The sequence below is a fragment of the Xiphophorus hellerii genome, chromosome 13, assembly GCF_003331165.1.
Source record: "Xiphophorus hellerii strain 12219 chromosome 13, Xiphophorus_hellerii-4.1, whole genome shotgun sequence".
In the NCBI taxonomy this organism is placed as follows: Eukaryota; Metazoa; Chordata; class Actinopteri; order Cyprinodontiformes; family Poeciliidae; genus Xiphophorus; species Xiphophorus hellerii.
The window spans coordinates 26,047,201-26,062,179 of NC_045684.1; the positions used below are offsets into that span (position 1 = coordinate 26,047,201).

General features: G+C 39.2%; 3 protein-coding genes across 10 annotated transcripts in view; all 3 read left to right on the plus strand.

Annotated features, from left to right (window-relative positions):
- Positions 1 to 4,725, plus strand: part of vars2 (valyl-tRNA synthetase 2, mitochondrial) — a 33,178-nt gene extending 28,453 nt beyond the window's left edge. For all 5 annotated transcript variants that reach the window (XM_032581730.1, XM_032581733.1, XM_032581732.1 and 2 more), the window contains 2 exons: positions 3,012 to 3,161; positions 4,411 to 4,725. In XM_032581730.1, the coding sequence (XP_032437621.1) occupies positions 3,012 to 3,161; positions 4,411 to 4,488 (228 nt within the window). In that variant the 3' untranslated portion in view covers positions 4,489 to 4,725. The remainder of the gene's footprint in view (positions 1 to 3,011; positions 3,162 to 4,410) is intronic.
- The window catches only part of gtf2h4 (general transcription factor IIH, polypeptide 4), a 33,334-nt gene continuing 20,173 nt past the window's right edge, over positions 1,819 to 14,979 (plus strand). The window contains exons 1-2 of the mRNA XM_032581761.1: positions 1,819 to 1,829; positions 12,039 to 12,044. The gene's annotated coding sequence lies outside the window, so the exon portion shown is untranslated. The remainder of the gene's footprint in view (positions 1,830 to 12,038; positions 12,045 to 14,979) is intronic.
- mgat1b (alpha-1,3-mannosyl-glycoprotein 2-beta-N-acetylglucosaminyltransferase b) lies at positions 6,802 to 14,200 on the plus strand. 4 transcript variants are annotated; one of them, XM_032581755.1, is made up of 3 exons: positions 6,802 to 7,263; positions 10,115 to 11,297; positions 11,726 to 14,200. In XM_032581755.1, the coding sequence occupies exons 2-3, from the start codon at positions 10,458 to 10,460 to the stop codon at positions 12,425 to 12,427; spliced, it is 1,542 nt and encodes a 513-aa protein (XP_032437646.1). In that variant the 5' UTR covers positions 6,802 to 7,263; positions 10,115 to 10,457; the 3' UTR covers positions 12,428 to 14,200. The 4 variants fall into 4 exon arrangements, with proteins under 4 accessions (XP_032437646.1, XP_032437648.1, XP_032437649.1 ...); XM_032581757.1 differs by having other exon boundaries at positions 6,802 to 7,085; XM_032581758.1 differs by having other exon boundaries at positions 7,259 to 7,368.

A 14,979-nucleotide genomic window follows, 5' to 3' on the forward strand; every position in this document is an offset into this window, starting at 1 on the left:
TAGATAGATAGATAGATAGATAGATAGATAGATAGATAGATAGATAGATAGATAGATAGATAGATAGATAGATAGATAGATAGATAGATAGATTCTAATTTCAGATATCATTGATTCCAGTGCTCCCATTAAAGGGAAGGTTTGTGTCTGGTAGAAAAAAGTCTGCGTGGAGAAATGTGTAAACAGATCTGCGAGACAACTTCGCTATAGGGCGAAGAATCTATAATAATCTATGGAATTATACATTATGGAATCTATAGAGAAAGACTGCATAGCTATCACTCAACACTAAAACATGCAAGGGTAACGTTTGCAGAAATCATAAACAAAAACATTAATGATGCTTGAGCTTCATTAATGTTCGCAACATTTACAGGCTCACAAATTTTCCCGACTAAACTACCTGACCTGCAGTCAAGCAAGGCTTGCAATAAATTTGCCAACTTCTTTGCAGAGAACATAAAAAAAAAAAAAAGGCAGAAAAAATGGCTCGATTTCAACTACTTGACCATAAAAGCCTAGAAGAAATTATAGATCAATTAAGCTCAAGTTCCTTTTCTTATGAAAGTCCTCGCTGTCATTGCAAATGATTGGATTAAATTAGTAAACTACTCCCTCTCACCAGGTGCTCTCCCCCAGGCTTTAGAAACCACTGATAAAAAAGAACCAACTGGACAAATCACTACTTCAAAATTACAGGTCAATCTCCAACCTCCCATTCATCAGCAAAATTATTGAAAAATGTTTTAAAAGTTACCTCCCTAACAGTAACCAACCACTTTGATGTCTTTCAGTCTGACTTTCACACTCACCACAGTACTGAGGCTGCCCTTGTCAAAGTGTTCAATGACATCCATATAAACACAGACTGTTGTAGGACCACAGTGCTGGTTCTGTTGGACCTCAGTGCAGATTTTGACACTGTTGACCACGACATATTAGAGTTTGAATCTTACATAAAGAACAGAGATTTTTTTGTTTCAATAGGAAACTTCTCATCAAAGCAGACAGAAGTCAAATGTGGGGTGCCAAAGGTTCTATCTTAGGACCTCTCTTATTTAATATTAAAAATATTAAATAAATATTTAATATATGCTCCCACTTGCTAAGGTTAAACAGGAGATAGGATTAGCTACCATAACTATGCAAATGATGCATACATTACATTAGATCTACATTACGATGTCAGCAGGTGACTCCAAACCCAATCAATCACTGAATAAATGCTTAGTACAGATACATGTGTGGATGTGCCATAACTTTCTCCAGCTGAACAAAAGCAAAACTGAAGTTATTATCCTTGGATCTACAGAGGAACAATCTAGAATCAATGCACAACTTCAGTTATTACAACTAACAACCAGCAATCAAGCCTGAGTGTAGTTTAGTGAAGAACTCTGACCTGAATATTCATAGCCACATAAAGACAGTTCCAAAGTCGGCCTTCTATCATCTGAAGAACATCTCCAGGACTAGAGAACTAATGTCTCAGCAAGATCTAGAGAAACTCATCCATGTGTTTATCTTTCGTCAGATTGATTACTGCAACAGTGTCTTTACAATGACTACATTTTGGTTAATCTTAGCATTGTTGCTAATTTTCAGCATCTGTACCCCTGATTCGTGTCAGATCAGAATTCTGGGTTCCAACAGACAGGCACACTTTAGCGGGCCCCTTTTAAATTTCTTAGGAAATTTTCTAGGTGGACTTTATTGTACATTCATCCATCCATTATCTTACACCCTTATCGCTAATGGGGTTGCAAAGGATAGTGCCTATCTCTAACGGTCAACGGGCGAGAGGCGGGGTCACCCTGAACAGGTCAACAGTCCATTTCAGGACAACCAATCATGCATTGGTTGTCCTGAAGAAGAGGCGCTGACGTGCCTCTTCTTCATGAGGACCCTGAGGAAGAACCACCTGTCCTCAGAGATCCTCACGAACTTCTACCCCTGCACCATTGAGAGCATCCTCACCAACTGTATTACAGCTTGGTACGGGAACTGCTCTGTCTCCGACCGGCAGGCGCTGCAGAGGGTGGTGAAAACTGCCCAGTATATCGCCGGGGCACTGCTCTCTGCCATCAAGGACATCTACAGGAAGCGGTGTTTGAAAAGGGCCGGGAAAATCACAAAAGACTTCACTCACCCAGCACACACACTCTTTTCCCTCCTGCCCTCTGGGAGGCGTTACAGAGGCCTACGGATCAGAACCACCAGGCACCGGAACAGCTTCTTTCCCACAGCTGTCACGCTTTTGAACGCCTCCTGACATAAAACATAAACTATAAGGACTGTACTCCCCTATCCTCTCATACAACAATAACACATGGACTATCCTCACACACACACATCACGGACTGTTTTCTTCACACACACACATACAACCTGTAAATTTTATCTGCCATTATTTATCTTGTATTATATTATATACATATATAATCCATTCCCTAACATTCTTGTATATTCTGTATAATCTGTATAATCTGTGCATATAGCTCCCATATTTATATTTATACACAATATCTATATCTCTTTGCTATAACCCCTTATAGTCCATACATACATAGTCTTGTACATCTGTAAATAAATATTTATATCTCGTAGAGCACTTCTGGATGGATGCAAACTACATCTTGTTGCTTGTACTTGTGACAGTGCAATGACAATAAAGTTGAATTCTATTCTATTCTATTTACACACCCACACGTAAAGAGAATTTAGAGAGATCAATGAACCTGACAATCATGTTTTTGGACTGTGGAAGGAAGCTGGAGTACCTGGAAAGAACCCACACCTGCACAGAAGGCAGGATCTTCTTGCTGCATGGCAACAGGGCTAACAACTGCGCCACTGTGTAGCCTAGAATTTATTGTGACATTGATAAATCAAAATTTGTATCATGATAAAAAATTGATCACAATATGATATATGCTCACCCCTCTCTATTACCATATGTCTAACAGAGATAGTCTGATTGATTGTTTTTTTTTTCCTTTTGTTTTTTTTAGAATGGAGTTGACATTGAGCAACAGATCCTGCATCTCTCTCAGCGGAAAGATAAGCTTCTTCCGAAGATGGAAGAAAGTCTTTGCAAACTTCAGTCTTCCAACAATCAAACCAAGACTCCGGCACATATCAGGCAACGGATGGAAAGTAAGGTGAGAACTGGACAAAAAAAAATCCACTTCATCTAAATTGGGTTATTTTCCTTACTTCCTGTCTTAATAAGATTTGCCTAATTCTACAGAACAGGAAAATTTGACAAATAAAATGTAAGATGTTAGAATTAAACTGTTGTGCATTTATTGGTTAAGATATTAACCAATAAATATCTTAACCAATAAGATATTTATTGAATGTGGTCTGTGGAAGAACCACAGTGCTGGTTCGGTTGGTCGGTTGGACGTCAGTGCAGCTTTTGACACTGTTGACCATGACATATTACTGAAACTCCTGGAGAGTAGGGTAGGACTCTCCTGTCCAGTACTCAGTTGGTTTGAGTCTTACATAAAGAAGAGGGATTCCTTTGTTTCAATAGGAAACTTCTCATCAAAGCGGACAGAAGTCACATGGTAGGTCTCCCAAGGTTCAATTTTAGGACCTCGCTTATTCAAAATCTATATGCTCCCATTAGCTCAGGTTCAACAGGAGATAAGATTAGCTACCATAACTGTGCAGATGATACACAGCTCTTTATTACAATATCACTAGGTGACTCTGAACACATCCATGCTCCAAAGAGATGCTAAGAACAGATAAATGTGTAGATGTGCCATGACTTTCTCCAGCTGGACAAAAACAAAACTGAACTTATGTTTACATGTAAAATAAAAAAACAGTTTTTTGTTGTTGTGTTTTTTTTAAATGGTCATTTTTGTGACAAAAAAATTACCATTTACATTTGAGTGAGATTTTTCAAACATTTTATTATTTATTTATATATTTGTGTGTATGTGTGTGTTACTTGTATTAGGATAAATATGGCTGTTTAATCTTCTAAGTTTCAATAGTAAAAGATTAAAATTATTTTAAAAAACATTGGTTTTGATGATACTGATGTTAAGTAACAGTGAATGGACTCAGCGTTCAGTGTACTTAGGTGAGTTCCGGTGCTTCGTAGTTTATTGCCCACAGAAAACTTTTGCATGGCCACCACACATTTTCAAGAAGAAGGTAGTTTCTGAACATTTACTGTCATGTCATGTTCATTTTTATACATCCCAAGTTGTGGGTAAAACTTTGCACCACACATTTTTTTGCGAACACCTAATTTTTTGTCAATTTCTTGACATCTAAAACCCTAGACATTAAAATAATTTGTTTTCTATCATGTGGACATGTCTGTACTTGAGTTGTGATTGTGATAATAGTTAATTTTATGTATATTCTATCACCTTGTCTGTTCAGGTTTCAGTTTTGAAGCAGGAATTAAAGACCATTGAAGATCAGATAAAAGTTCTACAGGAGAAACAGTCGATGGGATAACTACAGCTGAAGGCCATACTGGAACCTTGGAGACATCAGAGCTTGTCTATTTATTGATACTGCTGCTTGAGTCAAAGATGTCTAAAGCATCTTGCATTTCAGCACTGCAAAATACAGCAAGAAAATTATGGGTTTGTACAATTATAATGTGATACTGTGTAAAAAAAAAAAAAACAGCTCTCATGCTAAGGAACTTACTATAAGTTGTAAATAAATATAAATATCCAATCCATTCTAGATGGTATAGTAAAAGTTTGTCATTCTTCATTGCAATTAGATTCTTCACTGTCTATTGCAGCAAGTGGATGAGCCTGAACATGGCCTTTATGCAGAGATGGAAAGTAATTAATTACTTTTTCTCACATCACTGTGGAGAAGTCAAATTTGTCTGTGCTTTGCACTTTTTGAAGTTTACAAAACCTGAACTTATGCTTTTACTAGTTTTTGTATAAAATATTTTAGTCAGTTACATTGAAATCATATGTTAATGTGTACATATAAAATAAAACTCCAGAAAAAACAGCACTGATCCTTCTGCTAGGTTAGTTAGATTTCATGATGATGCATCAACTTACTAAGTGCTTAAGTCAAAGATGTTAAAGAAGCATGCTGATGAGATGATCAGCTGCAGAGAATCATAAACACAGTTGGATTTTGATTTAAAAACAAACAATTTTATGAGGGAAGACCTAAACAAAACAATGCAACTCCAAATCAGTCACACCTATGTGGAATCAATGTCACCAGATAGGTAGTGACACTTTTTTTGAATCAATTTAACTCGCTGCTGTGCAAATGGAACACACAAGTGGAAATGAGTCAGTTAGCAAGACAACTTTTATAAAAGAGTGATTTTGCAAGTGGTGACCAAAGATCATTTCTCTGTTCTCATCCTTTCTTGTTGAACTTTTAGTCACATTTTCATTTTGGCATCAAGGCATCATGAGGTGTTTTTTACAGCCCACTGAAGTTGCTCAAGTAGTACAACTAATCCAAGATGGACCTCTATGCAAGTGGTGGTGAGAAGATTTGCTGCATCTCTCAACACAGTGTCCAGAGCATGGATTAGGTGCCAGGAGACAGGCCAATACACCAAGAGACGTGGAGAGATTCCATAGGAGGGCTTCCAGCAGCAGGACCGCTACCTTGTCCTTTGTGCAACGAGGAACAGGAGGTCCACTGCCAGGGCCCTACAAAATGATGTGCATGTTTGTACTCAAACTGTCAGAAACAGACTCCGTGAGGGTGGTATGGGGCCCTGACGTCCACATATAGGGCCTGTGTTTACAGCCCAACACCATGCAAGACAAATGACATTTGTTAGGGAGCAACAAAATTGGCAGATTCGCCATTGGCACCCTGCTCTTCACAGATGAAAGCAGGTTCACACTGAGCACATGTGACAGTGCAGACACCGTGGAGAACATTATGTTACCTGCAGCATCCTCCAGCATGACCGGTTTGGTGGTGGGTTAGTCATGGTATGGGGAGGCATTTCTTTGGATAGCTGCACAGCTCTCTGTGTGCTAGCCAGAGGTGCCCTGACTGCCAAAAGGTACCAGGTGACATCCTCAGACCCATTGTGAGACCATATGCTGATGCAATGGGCCCTGGGTTCCTTCTTATGCATGACAGTGCTAGGTCTCATGTAGCTGAAGTGTGTCAGCAGTTCCTGTAAGATGAGGGCATTGATGTTATGGACTGACCTTCCCGTTCCCCAGACCTGAATCCAATTGAGCACATCTGGGACATCATGTTTCAGTCCATCCACCAACGCCACGTTACACCACAGACTGTCCAAGACCTCTGTGGAGGCCCCTCTGGACACAGAGGACTCTCTGTGTCCAGAGGGGCCTCCAGGTCTCCTGGGAAGACCTGGATTAGGTCTGGCCAGACCTAATCCAGGTCTGGGAAGAAATCAGTCAGAACATCTGCCGTCTCATCAGGAGCATGCCCAGGTATTGTCGGGAGGTTATACAGACACATAGAGGTCACAAACACTACTGAGCCTCATTTAGACTTGTCTCGAAGACTATTCAGTAACGTTGAATCATGTTATTTTCCACTTTCATATTGAGTATGAATCCAGATTTCCATGGTGTAATAATTTAGGATTTCCATTGATAATTTTTGTTCACAATCAATTCCACTGTTGATAAAGTTTTTCAACTCGAGAATGTTCGAGTTCTAGGATGTGTTATGTTGGTGTTTAATTTTGTGAGTTTTTGTTGTTTGTTTTGGCCTTTTTTTCCTTCTTTTTTTTAAGGATTCATCCATTCGGGACTACTCGGGTGAATTCGGTACTAACCAGTCATCAATCCGGAAGTGTAGTTTCGGCTAGGAAGAACTGAAAGATGCTGTCACCATACACCAGCGACAGGCGCCTGTGAAAGAGCATTAGGATAGAAAAGCAAAGGAACCGGTGCAAGAGAGAACGGGAAACATTTTTTAAATATATCTAAATTGTTGCATTGCGTCCTTTTGGATTTAAAACACAGTAGCAGTGGAGCGTCAGTCCCTGGGCAGACACTGTAGTAGCAACAGTTCTGGGACGAGGAACCAGGAACCTCGGGCAATAATGGTGTTGGGCTGTGAAGGTGCGAGTGACCTGAAAGCTTCCGTGACAACGTAAAGATATGTGCTGTGATTTGAAGGCAGACGTTGGGAAGGGGCGGCTCGACTCATTGATAGCTAGCTAAACAGCTAGCCTCTTGGTCCTTCAGCTGAATGAGCCTTAGGTCGAGCTCCAGAATCCTCTCTAACAACAAGCCAGATGTAAGTGGGATGAGTTTGCTGCATTCATGTCTTCAGCTTGAACAGGTTTGGAATGGAAGAAAATTCTGCCTCTCTGTTCACTGCTACTTATCAAGCTAACAGCAGGTGAGGTTTGACGATCCTGACATACCTGCTGAAAAGAGCGCTGCAGTCAATGTGTTTGACTGAACCATGTGATAGTCCCAGTTCTATATTTGAGGCTAACATAGCAAGCGGATGGGCTGCTCAGAGTAAAGGTACATAAGTGGAGCAAACAAAGTGAGCAACGTCGGCCGTCAGTACTAATCACCCAGGGCTGTTAGTGAGCGACTAGCTGGAACTCAGCTGTGGGATCCAACCGGTCAGGTCCACGTTGTTGTCTGAAGGAGGGAGGAGCGGACTGGAGACAACAGTGTCAGCTGGTACAGTTTGAGTGAGGAGTAATGATCCTACCCCGTTCACTGTTGTCTTCTGTTTTGTGCGAAACTTTATTAGCATCAGGAGAGAGCTGTCCTACAGACTTCAGGTATGCTAGCTATTATTTCGTAGCCGTAAACTTCACCTCACCTTAAGAGGTTTTGACGTGTTTTTGCCTTCAAATTGCTCAGATGCTCTGTTGCTAAACAAAGTTGTTCTTTGTTACATGTGGTTTTAGACTGATTTTTACCCAACGATTCAAGTTTGGCAATTCGTGTTAATAAATTAGATGTAGATGGGTCTAAGCAACATGAAGTCAACTGTAATGTATGGAAAGATGTAGGAAAAATCTACTCTCTGGTCCGTCAGTTTTTATAGACGCTTTTGTTACATTAGATAGAAATTATTTACTCGATTGTTTCTCCGTGAAAAAGTAGAAAAGAGCAACTCCTACCAGAGTGTTTAAGCATAAGCTTCTCTTTGGATGTCCGGATAATTTCTGTTACAACGAAAATCTAAAAAAAGGACTGGTTAATCATGTAATTGATGTGAATTTTGGGGAAATCGTCATGTTTAACAGACCAAACTCTGAATTGTTAAATTTATCTACAGAAAATAAATTGTGGTTGTGAAGAAGTGACAATGATATTGTTGGCTGATGGTTCACAGATAATTTAATTGGTCCTATCACAGAAGCAAGACACTTCAGTTGTCATATTCTGATTGCAGTGATTATTCTTGTCGAACGTCCTTCTGTACAAGATTATTGCTGTCCTATATTTGTCAACAGTAATAGGTTTAGGTGTTTCTAATGCTGAGAGGCTTTCTGTGGTAGTCAGTCTAACTTGTTCTTCCACTGACTTAAATCATTTTAGGTAAAAGCAGATTTGAGTCAGGACTGTTCTACATGCTTTGTTTTGAGTCTTTTTGCTGGAATTGTGCTACAAAAGGAAAAATTTATTTTAAAAAAGATTTGTGCCATTGCTCGTCAGCATTATCACATAAAAAACCCTTTGGTTTGTATGTCTTGGATGTTATGTAAAGTTGGAAAGCCTAATGTGCCATGTCCTAAAGTTGTTATTTTAGCCAAATATTTTCAGTGATAATTTACTGGGGCTTGATTTATTGATCTACTGGTCAGTGTTCCACGTTGCATAGAATCTGTTCTTATAAACTGTTATTTAACAGCTCAACTTTCTAGCTTGGGGGAAAAAAACTTCAAATTTCACAGCTGTTAATAGCATATAGCAGAGAGCTCTTTGTTGAAATAATAGAATTGTAAAACTACTTTCAAAAAGGAAAATTTTTTGTGGTATTAGTTAGTATTTTTCCCCATCAGCTGGTTGTAAAACTTGGGTACATACAAACAAAATGGGAAGAATGTTAAAGGTGACTTCCAAGTAAATCAAGTGTGCTATCATGTCATGTCAAAAATGTGCAACAAGAAGCGAAAGCCAGAAGAGTGGAAACAGGAGCAACAATGTTTGATCAACTAAAGAAGGAAAACCACCTTGAAAAAAGAAAGGATGGCTCCAGTGGGCTAACGAGAAAGCAGACATCAGCTGTTGCTGAGTAAATGAAATAGGGATTCTGTGATGAATCTGTATTAATCAGGAGGAACTGACTCATCTGCATTGGTCAAGGCAGACAATTAATCATCATTAATTTGGACAATAAAATCCTGAAGAGGTACAACAGATGATCAGTTCTGGTATTTTTTTATTGTAGTGTCTGATGGGGAATAAAAGCAATCTCTTGTATTTTCTTTCTTATTTTATTATTTAAATGCGAGAATGTCTTTTTTTTGAGTGGAGGCAGTGGCAGCATCATGTTCTGGAACATTTTTGCTGCAGGAGGAACTGGTGCATGAGGATGCACCAGTTCCTCCTGTGCATCCTCATGCACCTGTGGTTGCACATGAATTGAATATTCTCAACCACAGGCAAATTGCTTCATTTACTCTATCCTTGTCCTTTATCTTTTGAAATTACTGGTGAATGAATGCCACTAATGCCTAATCATTAAAAGAAAGATATCCATATTAAGTATTCTGATTTGTACAGTTGAATGACTAGCTGATATTATTTGCAAGACACGAGTTTGGCTCCCACTGTGTGGGAATCTGGAGAACAAATCATTAGATGTTCAACCATTAGAACATTTGGTCCAGCGTTTCAACTGGCCAGGACTCTTTGTGCTTCGAGTTTGCATGTTCTTCCCATGCATGTGTGGATTCTCTGAGAACTCCCACTTCCTGCAAGGTGTAACCTTCCCCTGAGGCATGCAGTAATTGATGACAAAATGTTAAGTTTTTACATTCAAAAACATCATAGTTACTAATCGGATCATAAAAACAAAAGGACACAATTTAGAACCGGTTATTGTTTTTTGTGATCTGTTGTTGTCAAATATTAAAATGTGATATGAACTGTCCTCTTCCTGTTCTGTTTTTCAGGATGATGGGGAGCAGATAACCTCTACTTTTTGACATTTCTTCAACCTAAGTGAACCCACTTTCCCTTTTTCTGAAAGCCAAGTCATTTTTCCTCTCATTCAATGAGCTCGTCAGGATTTCATGGATTGCAGAAACTCCAGAGAAACATCATGCAAGTTTGTTTTAATTTGGCCTTCTGTCCTCCTGATACACTCCTGACAAATAATAAAAAAGAATGAAATGAAAACCATGTGAGCAGAAATATTATCCCTGTTTGTGTAGTATTGTAACCTTGGGTTGTTGAACTTCTATTCTGTTATCAGATTCCCTATCAACATCATCCGTTTTGTCTGGTTTGTAGGCCATGGTTCGCAAGAAAAGTTCTTTCATATTATGTGGTGCTTTCCTGTTTGTTGCCTGGAATGCGTTGCTTCTGCTTTATCTTTGGGGTCGACCTCCCATTGGCCGTCTTGGAGATGGTGGAGGAGTCGAACCGGGGGGAAAAGAGGAGTGGGGTGCTGGAAGGGGTAAAATGGGCCAAATCAACCTTGCAGAAGAGATGATTCGACTGGCAGAAGAAGTTGAAGTTCATCTTGATACCCAGAAAAAGCTACTGAAGCAGATTGAAATTCACAGAGAAGTGTGGGCTCGGCAGAAGGATCTTGGGAAAAGGGAAACTGGTTCTAATATCAAAGAAGCAGGAGACCAACAGCAACCTCAGAAAACTCTAAGACCTCTCAGAAACAGTGTGGATGCTGCGGACCAAACTAATACACAGAGGCCTGTTCATGAGGTAGCACCAAGCTTACCTTTGGAAGAGCCTAGTGAGAAAATCAGAAACATTAAAGTGACAACTCCCATTCCCAGCCCAAAATTCATTATTCCCATCCTGGTTATTGCTTGTGACAGAGTCACAGTGAAGCGGAGCCTTGACCGACTCATATCGTACCGTCCTTCCACAGAATTATATCCAATCATTGTTAGTCAAGACTGCGGCCATGCAGACACAGCTCGTGTGATTGGTTCATATGGAGATCAAGTGACGCATATAAAACAGCCAGACCTTGCTGACATCAAGGTCAGGCCAGAACACAGGAAGTTCCAGGGCTACTACAAAATCGCCAGACATTATCGATGGGCACTCAACCAAGTGTTCAACACCTTTTCCCAGTCTACAGTGGTCATAGTGGAGGATGACTTAGAGGTGAGCATTTTGACATATTTTCTCATAACCTACAGGTGTGGTACAGTAGACGTTATGTTTGAATGATTCAACTCTGCAACTTGCACATGCTGCACAGGCACTGTTGGAAAAAATACTCCAAGCTACTTCTGTACAACTTTAATGTTACTGACCGAATTGAAGCCCAAGCAATGCCTGTATTGATTATTTGGGAGTTACTGAAAATAACCCACATAGTTGAAGTGTACCTAACTAATACAAATATAAAGTTAATGCCATAGTAATTATGATCATTGAAGAAAGTCTCAGAATTTAACTGATTGTAAAAGAAGAACTGGTGTTGCTTTAGAATTATTGAGGTTAAACAGAATCCTTTGCTGGTTGTATTTATCTGTTTGTACTGCATTCCTAAACTGAGAAAGCTAATGTGTACCTCTTCTTCTATTCAGGTGGCACCAGACTTTTTTGAATATTTCCAGGCCCTGTATCCCATTTTACGCTCTGACCCCACCCTATGGTGTGTTTCTGCTTGGAATGATAATGGCAGAGACGCTTTGGTTGATCCTTCCAAAACTGAGCTCCTTTACAGAACAGACTTCTTTCCTGGTCTGGGCTGGATGCTGCTGAAGGAGTTGTGGGATGAACTAGAACCAAAATGGCCTTCAGCCTTCTGGGATGACTGGATGCGTCAACCTGAACAGCGCAAAAACCGCTCCTGTATAAGACCGGAAATCTCCCGGACTATTACCTTTGGCAGGAAAGGGGTCAGTTTAGGTCAATTCTTTGACCAATACCTGCGCTATATTAGGCTAAACACTGAGTTTGTGCCTTTCACCAAACAGGATTTGTCTTTTTTGCTAAAGGAGAAGTACGATGAAATCTTTGTTCAAGAGGTTTATAGCGCCACCTTGGTGAAGATTGAAGATCTTCAGCACGGGGGTAATTTAAAAGGACCTGGACCGTACAGGGTGCAGTACTCCAGCAGAGATAGTTTTAAAGTCTTTGCTCGAAATTTGGGGGTGATGGATGACTTAAAATCTGGAGTTCCTCGCACAGGTTACAGAGGAGTAGTCAGCTTCTTACACCGTGGCCGAAGGGTCTTCTTGGCCCCACCAGAGGGCTGGACGCAGTATGACGTCAGCTGGAGCTGAGAGTCGCCCAAAGTGTACAGTAAATTTTATTAAAGACTAATGCTCTCTGAGACCAAAGAATATTTGACACATTGAGGGCAACACAAATGGGACTGCTCATCAATTAAATAAGGTAGTGGTGATCCTTTTCAATAAGGGAAAACCTTTAGGGGAAAAAAACTAAACTGGTTTAAAAACTCTTACTGGCAATGTGCCTTGCTTTTTGGACCCTGTTTGTTTTTGTGTTCAGTTCTAAATGGGAACTTCAGCAAGACTTACCAATATTATTTGCAGTAGTTGCAGGTAGAAGGTAGAAGGAAGAAGTCAGCGCAAATAATTCTTGATGTGGGAAGAGACACGAGAGGTAAACTCAAAGGTCAGCATTTGGAAAAGGAAAATATCTGAAATGACTTCTATTTTCCTCATTTTTTCTCTTGACAGAATGATCCAATTCAGACTCTGTTACTTCGGGAGTCCTTGACACTAACTATAATTGTAAAATTTTTTAATTTAAAATCAAATGGAGTAACTCAGCAAGGTTTTAGGTTATAAAAAAATTCAGTGTTGAGCAAAGCTATTTTTCCTTTTGAAGTCCACTAGTTTACACTACTTATATCCAGACATAAAGGAATGTGTTAAAGAAGCAGTAACACTAATCACATCTAGCAGCAGTAAATTGGGACTAAAAATACTCAACAGGCCTATATTGCACTCTTCTGGAATTCTGCACACGAGGCAAGCAGTACTTTAAAATGTAACTATTGAAAACACAAAGGCATAGCCTTTGATGAATATGTCTGACCAAAATTGTGTTAATTTGCTCAGATTCCAGTATGAAAACAACACTGTAATATAAAGTATCTGATCCTATTTCAGGCCTACACATTCATATATTGAGCTAGTGAGTAGTTCCAAATCTGAAGACCTATTTTTCAAATGGACATTGTCTCAGCCTGTTACCAGTTTCTACAGGAGACAGATAATAACACCTTCATTCAAATCAGGTAGGTTGAAGCAGGAAGATCCAGGACCAGGAGTTCTGCCAGAGAATCAGCCCTGATTCTTAGCACAAACTCCCAAACATTTATCAAATGTTTTCCTGCTTCAACAAGCATGACTTTAGTTGGTGATGGAGACTTCTTTAAGATCTGATGACAAGCTTGTTTTGATACGTTTGTGTTGGAGCTGGCAAACTTAAAAAACACAAAGGACACTAATGCGGTAACCTAAGCAGTAGTGTTGAGAACTACTGGAATAGATACTTATGCCATAAAAATTACAAGGATTTTTTTTTTTCAAATGTATTTCACTCGACCAGCAGCAAGTGAAAGGATGTTCTTGGTGCAGTGATAATCTATTTCAAACCACTGAGATGGATCATGAGGAATTATTTGTTGAAATGAAATACCATATTAGATCAGGAGTGTGTCACTGGATGAATAAATGAAATGAGGTGCTGGAAATAAGTTTTTAAGTTAATGTCCTGAATAATTTTTTTAAAACTGCACATGAGACTGAACCAAGCTGGATCAGATCATCCTGATGATGTACATCCTGAGGCCCCGGAATGGGATGAATTTTAACAATGACATCTAAACTCTGGTTTTTGCTGTTTTAGGTTCCATGTAAATCCAACAAATGTTATGTTTGTCCTGCAGCAAACTGGAGATTATTATCACTGTACTGTAATTAACTTTGGGTTATTAGAATACCATTTCTGTACGGTGATGTGAAAAACCACTGCCGGAACTGTTTATAACTTTATTACAGAATAAATTAAATCAAATATTTTGATATTTGTGTACTTACTGAAGAAGTCTCATCTAATTAATATTACTGAACTTAATGTTCTGTTTTTGTCATATTCATATGTTGTCACGGTGAAAAAAACAAAAGATCAGACTGATTTATTCCACATAAATGCAGATAAGCAGAAGCTTACTTTCATGCAGTCAGAGCAAAACTAGCAGGGAGTTACTTAACTTTTAAAACAGCTTTTTCAATAATTTTGCCGATGAATGGGAGGTTTTAGATTGAGTAGTGATTTCTCCAGATTTCTCTTTTTTTATCAGTTTGGTAACTCGTGGCTAGTGGTTGGTTGGATGGAGCCATTTATTATCCAACTGTGTTTGCTGTATTTACCTTTTTTAAATCATATTAATAACAGAAACTACCCAAGTGACCCTTGTCAAAAGTTTACAAAACCAGTTGTTTTCTCTTTTTTTTTCTCTTAGTGCATGTCAGCTTAATGTCACACGCAGACCCGTTGCCATGGCAACCGACAAACAACAGATCCAGGTGCCTACCGAGCAGAGATTACGTTCAAGTGTATCAGAAATTAACATTAAAAAACACAAAAACATTTCCCACACCTAAAGTACATAAACATACACTCAAAAAATTCACTCCTTTACAGTTTTATGTTTTTTGAATTTTCAGACTTAATGTTTATTTTGTAATCACTAATAAGTGATAGCCTGAACACTAGCGGTGGTTGATTATCTAATAAACACCTGCTCTAATGATAAAATGTCAGAAAGTAAATGTATGGGTCGCCTTATTTTTGTCTTAAC

Excerpts from the sequence above, each read along its gene's own strand:
- mgat1b (XM_032581755.1), top strand. The coding sequence starts at position 10,458 with ATGGTTCGCAAGAAAAGTTCTTTCATATTATGTGGTGCTTTCCTGTTT. Across the intron at positions 11,298-11,725 it reads TAGTGGAGGATGACTTAGAG|GTGGCACCAGACTTTTTTGA; the intron begins GTGAGCATTTTG and ends TCTTCTATTCAG.